General features: G+C 35.9%; 2 protein-coding genes across 2 annotated transcripts; one reads left to right on the forward strand and one right to left on the reverse strand.

Annotated features, from left to right (window-relative positions):
- The first annotated feature begins 1,682 nt into the window (after positions 1-1,682).
- Positions 1,683-2,639, forward strand: LOC144293352 (olfactory receptor 8U3-like). The gene has a single exon (XM_077864441.1). It carries the CDS (start codon positions 1,683-1,685, stop codon positions 2,637-2,639), a length of 957 nt encoding a protein of 318 aa, XP_077720567.1.
- Positions 2,640-7,135: 4,496 nt separating this feature from the next.
- OR5M9 (olfactory receptor family 5 subfamily M member 9) lies at positions 7,136-8,065 on the reverse strand. Its single transcript, XM_077864442.1, has one exon. It carries the CDS (start codon positions 8,063-8,065, stop codon positions 7,136-7,138), a length of 930 nt encoding a protein of 309 aa, XP_077720568.1.
- Between the last annotated feature and the right edge of the window lie 4,917 nt (positions 8,066-12,982).

Consider the following 12,982-nt stretch of genomic DNA (forward strand, 5'->3'; position numbering starts at 1 on the left):
TTATTTTTGGAGAATGCTCTAGGTACCGTTTACAGTGTTAAGATGAATCAATAAAGGAAGAAGAGAAAATTTAAAAGATGATTTTTCTGACCACTTAGACAAAACTGTTTCCCTTTGGGTAATACCTTTGGGGAGGAAAGGAGATTATCCTTTCTATTTGACACGTTGTATGTATTATGGATATGATACAGTGAGAATTTCTTATTGCTTACTTTCCTCCCAAAATTAAAGTTAGCTGTCACAATTTCAGATGTGGAAAGAGGCATATAACTCCCAATAACCACACCATATAGGTTGTCATAAGCATAGGCAAGTTATGTACAGAGATATAAGATAAATTCTGATGGTGGAGGTGAGAAGGCACTGAGGATCAAGGATCTTTTTTTATTTTTTATTTTTTTAGATTTTATGTGTTTCAATGAGAGACACACAGAGAGAGGCAGAGAGAGAGGCAGAGGAGAAGCAGGCTCCATGCAAGGCTCCTGATGTGGGACTCCACCCCAGGACTCCGGGAATCACATCCTGATCCGAAGGCAGGCGCTAAACCGCTGAGCCACCCAGGTGGCCTGAGGATCAAGGATCTAAGGAGGCTTTGTGAATATGGTGGCAACTGGAGAAAGATATGGCTTTGTATGTCCCATGAATATAGAATCCAATAAGAAGTGACTTTAACCAACCAAAGGAAGACTATCCATACTCTGGGCTATCCTGTTTGTCTGCTTCCTCCTCCTACCTAGTTACCTAAGTTGCATAATGACTGGCAGCTCAGATCCCTAAGCTGGACCTAGAGGCAATACTGATATATTCATACTTGTGGACATAAAGGTCATTGCTTTAACAATGAAAACTTTACAAACATCAGATGACAGAAGTGTTGCTTGCCAAAAACTATTCTTTCTCTTGACAAGGAGATTGCCACCTTTTAAAAGTATGCTGTTATTTCACTGAAAATTTACCAGAGATGGTGAAAAACATCTCTAATTACAAATGTTGGAAATAGTTAAAATAGAATTCCATAAATACTTTAATCCAAAGAATTATACTTTTATTTATTTTTTTCATATTTTATTTATTCATTCATAAATGAGAGAGAAGCAGAGACACAGGCAGAGGGAGAAGCAGGCTCCATGCAGGGAGCCTGACGCGGGACTCGATCCCAGGTCTCCAGGATCACACCCTGGGCTGAAGTCGCTGAGCCACCTGGGCTGCCCAAATGATACTTTTAAAAATATATATATTCTAACCTTACTCACAAGTATATTTTTAAAAAATTTTTAGAACACAGTATTTGACAATGAATTAACATGCACACTTCAAAATTTACCTGACCCACAAGTGGAAAGAACATTTACCGGCCCGTTTTTTTTCCCCATAAAATATCCTGATTAGCTTCTCCCATTGAGCATCCTGCTTAACTTTTCATTTAGCATAATGCATATTTATTAAAATAGAGAAAATAGCTATTTAAAAAATATATAGTAATATATTAAGGTCTTGCTCCATCAAGAAGAAAATAAGGGAGCAGGAAATTTTAAAAAATTGATTTCTTCTCCTTATCTAAATAAATAAAATAAAACTATAATTTCTGAAGCTAACAGTTGATGCCTGTGACAATTCCCTGACCTAATAATTTGTCTCTGGCTCTGTCTTGTCTTTTTTCAGCAATTAAGGGACTGGAATAAATGGCTGAAAGGAATAGCACCAAGGTGACAGAATTCATTCTTTTGGGTTTTTCCGTCCACAGAGAGATTGAAATCATTCTCTTTCTGCTCATTTCAGTGGTCTACACTCTAACATTGGTAGGGAACCTAGGGATGATTTCTTTAATCCGATTGGATTCTCGACTTCACACACCCATGTACTTTTTTCTCAGTAATCTGGCCTTTATAGACCTCTGTTACTCCTCATCGATAGCCCCCAAGTTCCTGGAGACCCTCCTGACCAAGCACAGGTCTATATCTTTCTATGCATGTGCAACACAGCTGGGCTTTTTCTTGAACTTCCTGATTTCTGAGATGTTCCTTCTTGCAGTAATGGCTTATGACCGTTATGTGGCCATCTGCAATCCTCTTCTCTACATGATGATCATGTCTCGAAAGGTGTGTATGCAGCTGGTGATAGGCCCCTACTTATACAGCTTTTCTGTTGCTTTGCTCCACACAGTTGTTACTTTCCAACTGATGTATTGTGGCCCCAATATCATCAATCACTTCTATTGTGACGATGTTCCTTTGATGGCACTTGCCTGCTCGGACACCAGCCTCAAAGAAATCTTGATTTTCATCTTTGCTGGATTCAACATGATCAGCTCTTTGACCACTGTTCTTATTTCTTACTTATACATTGTGGCCGCCATCTTGAAAATCCAGTCTACAGAAGGGAGGTGCAAAGCTTTCTCGACTTGTGCTTCTCATTTGACTGCTGTGACTATATTCTATGGGACATTGATCTTCATGTATCTGCAGCCAAAATCAAACCATTCCCTTGACACAGACAAAATGGCCTCTGTATTTTACACAATAGTAATTCCTATGCTAAACCCCATTATCTATAGCTTGAGGAACCAAGAGGTAAAAAATGCCTTAAGAAAAGCAACTGACAAGTGTTATGTCCTGTTTCTAACAAACCTAAAAAAATGACTTGGAACTATGTCTCATTTGAAGCAATGCCATATGTAGATATATTGTTTTATAATCTTAATATTAGAATTTTTGATGGAGTAAATTCATTTTTACCATTCTTTATATGAGTAAAATTATTTTGTCCATGAGTTCTATTCCTCATGTAGTTTATAATAAGATGAAATGTTTAAAGGTGTAGAATTTAGACTTTTAACAAATTGCTAGTGTTTAGGTATATGACTATGATAGCCCTGACCTGGATAGCTCCTATTCAATTGATAATAAGAATCAACTGCTTCTTTCCAAAGTGTTTCTGTTTCATATATGAGTAAAAGAGAGAGGAGGGGGCAGGGAAGCTGGTGAAGTAAGTTTCTTGTCCAATTCCATGTAATTTCATAACCTGCCCCTAACTGTACCTGGTCTGCAAACCATCACTCCTTACTCTGCCTCTGACCTTAGCTCGATTCACTACTGGCCACTCCCTAGTATTACACAATTATCATATCCTTTGAGAAGATACCATTTTTCAATATGCAGATCGAGAATCAGGATTACCTTTTGGAAAGCTCAACTTCCCTTTATTACTCTGTCAACCCAAAAATGTAGACCTATCCCTAAAGTCCCTCAGGGAAGCTGTTCTTTCCAAAGTTCCTTTGAAGTTTGGAGATATGAGGACTTTACAAAGGTCTGGGAGACAGGCAAGGATAGCTTAAAAACATATGATAATTATGGTTGCTATCACATTCCAAGAATATAGCTCCATATTGCAATGATTATAAAACAAAATAATCCAAAATCCACTTAAACTTTCAACTGTAATGTAATAGATTTATTTTTCACTCATAAATTCAAATGTTCAATGTCTACTGTGCAGCTGATATTGTGAGCCAAAGCAAACACATTCCTGCCTGATAGGGCTGAACAGTCTGATAGAGAAGGAAGATATCAATCAAATTATTACAAAAACATACTTTTAATTTTCATAGGAGTTAGTAACACTCAGAGAGAATTAAAGGGTCAGAAAAGGATTATTAAGGCAAGTAATGTGCCACCAAAGCAAAAATTCCAGTAGCATGAGCTACTAGCCAGAAATCTCAAAAGTCTTTCAAGTGGGAGAGCATTGCATTAGGCCCCAAGGAGAACAAGGGTATGTATGCAATAAGGTGGTACCAGTAGGAAAAACAAATATCCTGAGCCTATTGAAAAAGAAAAGGACAGATTCTCAGTCCTGATTCTTTTTGATGAAGCCCACCAGCTGCTGGTGCAAATACAGAACAAATATCTCCAGTACAAATACCCCTTCTATTTCGCTAGTCTGCCAATATGATGTGATATGCCTGGCGTTGGCTCAGACATAGGATTTAGGATTTCAGTCTGGCAAACTCAAGTCTTAGGAGAGGGTTTGATGAATTTATCTTCTACAGTATATCCCTCTCAGTGTCTAATACAAACCCTGTAATTACTCTGAATGGTGGTGGAGGAGTTGAGTGAATGAATTTGTAAGGAGACAAAAGGAACACAGTGCAGACTGCTTTCCTGTTTACGAGGACCCTGTCCCCTCTGAGAATCTACTCCCTCACAGAGGTGGAATGTGGCATCTGTCATTGCACTAGAAGCCCTCTCTAAAAACACAGTACATTGGGGTGATCACATGACTGAGAATAAGCGAATCAGATGTCATTCAAGGGAATTTGTCATTGTAACCCTGTAAGTCCAATGGGTCTCATCTGATCACTTAATCTTAGGTTAAGTGAATGCTGGAGCTGAGGTTTCCATTTAAGACTTCCCCATGCACTGAGAAACACTGTCTGTAGAGAAGGAAAAATAAGAAATCCGAACAAGAAATCTTTTAAGGCCCAATTACTGGTTTCTTGTGAACCTGGTTATGCTCTGTGCCCTTGAGTTTCATAAAATACCACTGTAATTGTAGTATTTAAAAACTAAAACTAAACCACATATTTTTATTTTTATTAAGCCAATTTGAGTGGTTTCTGTGGCTTTGAAGTAAAACAACATTTTTTGTAAGTCTTAATTTCTTTTTTTTTTTTTTGTAAGTCTTAATTTCTAAAAAAAAAAAAAAAAAAAAAGTCTTAATTTCTAACCTTGGGAGTTTCCTGTGTGAAATCTGAGACTGGCTTCCTTACACAAGGGCAGAGAGACCATAGAGGCAGAGAACTCCAGATTGGATGGTGGCAATTTCATAAGCAATGAAACTTACATGTGAAGCTTGTCTCAGGTGGCCATAAGATATGCAAATCTCCACAAGTACATACTAGAATCTTAAAAGTTTATACAGAAGCCTTCACAGGGTTCAGTCACATATATATCCAGACGGTCTTCAACAATACCTGCTCTCCAAAGCTACAATCTTGAAATGACTCCTACTGTGGGAGTACATTCCAAGGATACAGGGAGGAGTAAGGAACCTCTGATTGCCCTAGTCCAGTTTGAGGGTCAAAGGCAGTCATGTCCTCTCAATGACCTCATTCAACAATAAGACAAGTTGAAGGTGAATGGATTCTAAATAACTCCGTCTGCTGAACTATAAAACTATGCTGTTATGACCTATGTATTGTGGTAGGTGTTAGAATCAATGTGGTGATAGAGCCAATACATTTTGTTCATTCAAATAATTAAGTTATAAACAATTAACAGTGAACAAAAAAAAAAAAAAATGAAGTTCATCATCAAATGAAGCCATACTAACTGTATTGCCAGGGTGACATATGAGTGCTTACCTACCATGAGCTGATTCTTCTTTTTATTCTCTCTGTCATCCTTGTTTTCATCTCAAGAGCCTCATGATCCAAACCCAGGCATGACCAAAAAACAAAATCTGTCTCGGCACCTTAGTTAAATAGAAGCTAGTTCTTGGAATCTTGAGGTCTTAAGTTCAAACCTAAGTTTTACCACTTCCAGCTAAGTGACATTGGCTAATATCTCTGGCTCCTCAAAAACATGTCCTAGTGGTGAGAAAAAGATGAAAAGTGGCTTTAACATTTTTAAATTCTGAATACATGGTGCTTATGAAGCTTGGAAACTTCTAAAGCTGGTTACTTTCTAGAGGTACAATTCATTGAACAGTTTGGGAAGCATATTGGATAACTGAGTTCTCTCCAATGTTGTTTGAATATTATATAACTAACATTCACCAGTGGTATAATGACAGAGACTTTCACAACAAACTTTACTGGATTTTGTCTCACTCAAACCATATAATAGTTTAGACATTGCAGAAATTATGACTCTGAAAAAAAAATAAGACAAGGGGATTTATAAAAACCCTATTGGAAGTAGTACCTGATAGACAGTACCCCCCAAGAAGTTGTCATGTGCATTATAAAATATAATATATGCACAGTAACTATATATATATATATATATATATAGAGAGAGAGAGAGAGAGAGAGGTGTGTGACTGTGGACATCAGTTATGTTTTCTGAGTTTTGGACTATTACGCCTTATGACTTTGCCTCATCGACACATCACATTTATTATTTGTTTTACATATTTTTCTTAAATTAATTCATAATTTTATCTAAATAAATCTGAAAACTGAACTTTAGATGACAACCACTGCAAATGAGAAAGAGCCTCATAAATAAACAGAAAGTAACAAAAATTAATAAATTTCTTGATGTTAAAGGAGTGAATTCTTGTGACAAAGGAGTCTCCTGTCCTCATCATAATGAAAAAAATGAACATTATGAATTTTCTGATATATAAAATCTGACCTTTGGCTGCCAGACTTCGTCCTATTAAAACTTTGGTTGATGAGATTTCAAATTATCGTCAGATACAAGATTCTTCTCACTAACATTACATTCTTTGGTTCTGTATTTAGGAGTTTTTATCAAGGGTTATACCAGAATCCAAACTATGGAGTAGAGTTAGAGTTATTAAACTGCTTCCCAAAGTAGGAACATGGTTAATTATCAAACAACACACACTGAGGATAGAACATATGATTGTATTGAGACTTAGGTGGAAGATTCGGAACGCAAATTTGTTTTCAGAAGCCCATGAGGGTATGAACATTACAGAACAATTTTTTGGTTAATCAATGGCCATCAACATCCTGAAGGTCATGAAAAAGACATGAATTCTCTCTCTTTTCCTTATGAAATTTTAGATTTCATATGAAACCAATATGGAGGACCATGCATATAGAGAAAATAGCCTAGGAAATCATGCTGAATTCTGACAAACTCACCTCTAAATCAACATTTATTAATATCAGACTTATTTATGCATTCCTCCAATGTTTACACTTAACACAATTTTATGTACACTGTGAATGACAATAATATGTCAGTTTTGATAATATAGTTGTATGTGTAGAATAAAGCAGTCCTAGCAATTAGAGTCCATTCCTGGGGTAAAGCATCATTAGATTGGACCTTTTTATGTACCTAAGAGCTGCCTTTAGAAAATCTTTGCTATGTTAGGACTTTTATGCCTCAACATTTATAATAGGTAGCATCATATCAAAAAAATATTTTCTCCAGCATCACTACCCCAAGTTTGCTTTGGCAATTGCTTTGTTGACTGCCTCTTTCACATCCTTGTTCCGCAGACTGTAGATCATGGGATTCAGCATGGGAATCACTGTGGTATAAAACACAGCCACCATTTTTCCCTGCTCCACAGACTCTTCAGTGGGATGCCTGAGATACATGAATATGAGAGTCCCATAAAACATGGTAACAGCTGTCAAGTGGGACCCACATGTGGAGAATGCCTTCCTCCTGCCATCAGCGGAGCGCATGCGTAGCACAGCGACTACAATGAGGGTGTAGGAGATGAGGACCACAGAGAGAGAGTATGTGAAGTTAATTCCAGCAATAACAATCATCGTGTATTCTTTGATGTGGACCCCCCCACAGGCAATCTTGATGAGAGGAGGGTCTGCACAGTAGAAATGGTTGATTTCAAAGTTTCCACAGAAGTACAAGCCATATGTCCATAGTGTACATATTAGACTAACAGAGAACCCATAGACATAAGGCACAGAGATAAGCCGAACACAGACGGTCCTGGACATTTTACTGCCATAAAGCAGAGGGTTGCAGATGGCCATGTAGCGATCAAAAGCCATCACTGCCAAGATATAAACCTCCACGTGCACAAGGGCAATGAAAAAGTAGCACTGCACCAAACACCCTACGTAGGAAATGGTTTTTGTCCCTGATAACAAGTTTTCCAGCATTTTGGGGGTAACATTGGAAGAGAACCACACATCCACGAAAGACAGATGACTCAAGAAAAAGTACATAGGGCTCTGAAGCTGAGGACTGATGCTGATCAAAATGATCATGCCAATGTTCCCTAACAGAGTGATCATGTAAACTACCAGGAATACCACAAAAAAGAGAACTTGAAACTCCTGACGACTGGTCAAGCCCAGAAGAATAAATTCCGTCACATCTGTGAAATTTGGCATTGCCTTAACATAGAGCCAGTCTGTAGTACCTATGGGGAAATAAAACACATGAATGGATCTGTTTTATTCTTGAAACTTTTGAGCCACATTTATCCTTATTCTAATTAAAATAATTAAAAATCAATGCAATTTTGCCCCATGTCCATGATTAGAATATATAGGCTTCATTGTTTCCTTTAGTAGGTCTTATAGGTATTAGTTACCATAAATATATATTGGTTTTTTTATCAGTAAAATAGACAACTCTGTACATTGTTATCATGTATTATTAATATTGGACATTTACATTTTGACAGATTATTACACTAATGTTAAAAATCCCAAGACACAAATATGAATCATATCAGACTAAAAGTCAGGGAATAGCTAAATTCTCTCCAATTTATGGACTTACATAAGTTGATGTTACAATCTAGTTTTTACATATTTGCCCTACCTGTTGTCAGCATATGCCATTATATGCCTTGAACATATGAAACCATTAACCATATTTTATTCCGTTTAGCTAAACATTATGCTTGTCTGTATGCTGCACCCACTATCAAAATCATGTCTACAGGTAAATCTTGTGACATAAAGTTTAGGTGACATGTTATTTCAGATTCCACTGGTTTTCAAAATCAATCAGTTCTACACCTTCTTATTCATGTTCACACTTAATGTTCTCTCAAGGAAAAGGTTTCTAAATAATATTTTCCCTATTTACTACACTTTACCAGCTTTTTTCCTTCAAGAAGTAAAAACTTTCCATAAATTCTTAAGGTTGTATCTGTAGGATTAGCACCATCTTAGGGAGTTGAGCTCCCCATAATAAAAGTGTTTAAAGGATATATTACTCTCTTATCAATGGGCCTTTGTTTATAACTGCTTACCTTAATTGATTTACAAACACCAAAGCTAACCATATGGCAGATATATTTGTTATATCTAGAAGTTCTTTTGGTTTGTTTCTTCAAGAGAGGAAGAGAGGGCTTGGGGGAGGCAGAGAGAGACAATCCGAAGCAAGCACTACACCCAGCACAGACCCTGACAAAGGGCTCGATCCCACAACCCTGAGATCAAGACCTGACCTGAAATCAAGAGTCAGATGCTTAACCTACTGAGCCACTCAGGCACCCCTATATCTAGAAGTATTCTAAATTCTGGATATTGACAGTGAAGAAGATGTGGAAGATTCTGGCTTGCATCATAGTCTATTTTCATTGAAAAGGGTCCAAACATAAAAATGAGATACTTTAGGAAGTGGACTGACTATGACAAAACTACAACATGCTAGGAGGATAAGAGGAGATAGAGTATAGACAGAGTGATCCAAGACTTTTTGGAGGAGGGTACTTCTGAATGAGTGAGTGAGTGAAACAGCCAACTGTGTAAACATATGAAGGATGAAGGGCATGGAATGCAAAAGCTCAAAAGGAGAAATATTAGCTTCTCATGGTAAAAAAGAGTGTTGCTGGAGTCATCCCATATATAATGGGATTAAAAAATATGCAAGCTCTGTGATTATATCATGGCCCCCTGCAATTAGTAGCAGGAAGAATTCAGGAAGTGAATTAATCTCTATGAACTATTTTCTTACCCTGAAAAATGTTTAATAGTGGATTAAATATGCTATTAATTGGGTATGTAATATAATAGGCATCAAAGTTTTAATTCTAATACAAGTTTCCTCTTACAATAGATCTCCATGATTGTAAACTCATCGTTTGGCTCCTTTCAAGGGTGGAGATACTGAGTCAGATGACAGTTGCAATCTGGCGTGGGAATACAGTTAAGGGCAGGGAGTTCCCTATGTAAAAACTCATGATCTCACTTGATGAACCCATGATTCTCCAATTAATGAATTTGACTTGGATTAATGGTACTACTTTATTGTTTCAGGTATAAAACAATATAAATATATTTTATAAAAATGCAAAAGTTGAAAAAGCATCAAGATCTAAGAAACATAAACTAATACTACTCCAAATTTTTTTTTTATTCCCTGTGGGAGTGTGCATTTCCTTTCCTCTACACATAATCATTAGCTCTGTGGTAGCAGAGTTTGTCTCATTCATCTTGGGAACTCTTTAAATTGCCTAGCTTGGATGTGAAGTATAACTGATACTCAGGAATATTCACAGTTAGGACTCTTTTTAAAGTGCTGTGATCTCTAGGTCAGCTCTATATAACACATAATATTTCATAAACCTCTCTAAGACAGATTTTTCTAATGACAACAATCTCAGCTTTATAATATCAGTAAGAATAGCTTTCACTTAGTGCTTACCGAACCTTTTGCATGAATATGTCCTAGGAAACAGGTTCTGTTAGCATCATTACTTTGCAATGAGGAAACCAAAACATGGGACTAAGTATCATTACCACTGATATAGTAACCTCAACTCCATTCACATATATTTTAAAACAACAATGTGGGCATTGCAAATATCAATGATATTTGCAGAGAAGAGTGAGAAGGATAAAAAACAAGGATAAAACTTTATAAATCTTCATTGTAACGAGCTCATTCTTATGATGTTTTGAAAGGTTAGAGAATTCCCCAGTAATATATCATATATTCTCCAGTAATACAATATCATAAAATAAAGCACTGTGATTACATATGTCTACAAAGTCTCAGTCTTATCTTCAAATGAATAAAAGTGAAAAGATTTGACTGCATTAATCTGTATTGCAAAGAGTATACAATTTGCAGACCTACCTTCAGCAGACGAGGTCATCACATGACAAAGGCTCACTATTTATAATAGAATTTTGAACACTAAGAACATTGAAAACATCTCCCCAGGGAACTACCCAGGTAATTATGAAAGGAATAATGATTCAACTGCCAAAAACATCTCAGGGGTAAGAGAAGTTAAAGACTCTTCATTAGAAGGGTAACCCTTATAGTAAAATTAAGAAGTCAAAATTCTTGATAACATTGTGTAATCTCTCCCACCTTCATATGGTTCTGTTTTCTTTGATTCACACTTAGCAGTTATGCATCTTGGGAAAATATTCTCGGTTTGCAGCATGATAAGGAGAGATTTTATGTTGGAGATGCTTAAATATAATGAGGGTGACGGGTGTAGAAATAAATGTAACAATAAGATTTATTTTTCAAAGTATTTTACAAAAAACTCCAAATTCTCGCCAAAAGGCAAAATTGCTTTAGGTTCTACCAAAGAAGCTAGATTCATAGAAATTTTGAGCCTGGAGAGACCTTGGAGAGCAGTGACAACAAACTAAAAATTTACTGGATGAATAACAAAAAAACAATTTATCCAAGGTGATCCACAAATTAATTTGAAATTTGATGAACTCAAACAAGGAACATGATGTCTTCATTCTTCAAGTAACACTAACTATCAAAAAAGTAAATAGAAATAGCTTTTGGAGGGGAAAAAAAGATAGAAAGAAAGAGAAAGGTAACAAAGATCCAAATCCACCTACTAGCCCACTACTAGTATTAAAATGTTTTAAAGTCATACTTTGAAATTTATTAGTTATCAACAACTAACTGGCATATCAAGAGTTCTCCAATAAACAGCGAATAAACAGTTATCTTGACAAAGTTACTTTTAACTAACCCCAAAAGTAACATGGAGTTAAATCTTAAAGTCTTTCGGGGGTTTAAGCACTGCAACTATAGGCACAATGTTACAGTACTATATTTAATCTCAATTAGCAATTTGTTTAAATGCAAATAGTCTTAAAATGGTGCTGATGACATGCATTTTTCTGTGTTAAATGAGTTCATATGTATTTCTGGCTCCCCTTGAGGAAAATGAAAAGTCAAAAATGGATACAGAAGAATGTTTATTCTCATATTACATCAATGTCATTTTGTATTTACATCTTTGCAGATAAATCTGTAATTACATAAATGGTGTTGTAGTTGTGTATTCTCTACAGCAAAACAGCAGGGTATTAATGTATGTATACATGTATATATTGATAGAGACTTTAAGAAGTCCATATTTTAAAGTTGTTCCTCAGGCTCATATCTCATGAAATGAAGTATTGGAGACACCAAATTATGTTCACATTATCATGATGGGACACATAATCATTAGCATCAAATAGACCACCTTAAACACTTTATGTCCTTCAAATACAAAAATTATTTAAAAATATTTAACTACTATATCTTAGTCACATGTGTGCAAAATATTCCACATGAATATACTAATTTATATTATTTAGTAAGTGGAATCAAGAGAGCTGTGTTTTCAAAATTATGCATCCATTCACTGACTCTGCCCACTCTTTGGTCCACTGAAGACACTGTGGCAGAGGCAAGTCTGATCACTGGTCAGCTAGGGATTGGGACATGGCAGTTCCTGGAATCTGTAACAGAGAGATGCATACCATGTGGTATCTCTCTTAAACACTAAAAAAGTTGAAAAGGGATTACATGCAAGAGGATAGCTATTTTCAATATAGCATTCTCTAAAAAGACCCACCTTCATATTGAAGAAAAAGCATTTGTTTCCACAAAATCTCACAACCATTACCAAGACCACCAATATTATGTTGTCATACTAGAAAACTAAGTGAAAATTAAATTTCTTATTTTTGCCTCAATTTATTCTCCACATAGGCAAATCGATAAGCATTTCCCATGCTCATCCATTGCATTTTTTACTAAGAAAAACAGTCATAATTTAAGACCTATATTTGAACAATTTCATTAGTGTACCTGTGAATATTGTCTCCAATAACTTTTTCAACTAATTAATTTATTGAGTTTTAATTAATCCACACTACTCACGTCAATAGGGATAGATTTATCACTTTTTCTCTAAGTTTGAGTCTCACTATTTTACAAAACCTGTAGCTTTTATAAAAAGTCTCTCAGTGATGTACTGAACCACAACCTGTTGTCAAATGCTTATGAAACACAGAAAACAATATTAACTGAATTTTATT

This window comes from Canis aureus, chromosome 21, assembly GCF_053574225.1.
Source record: "Canis aureus isolate CA01 chromosome 21, VMU_Caureus_v.1.0, whole genome shotgun sequence".
NCBI classification, from domain to species: domain Eukaryota; kingdom Metazoa; phylum Chordata; class Mammalia; order Carnivora; family Canidae; genus Canis; species Canis aureus.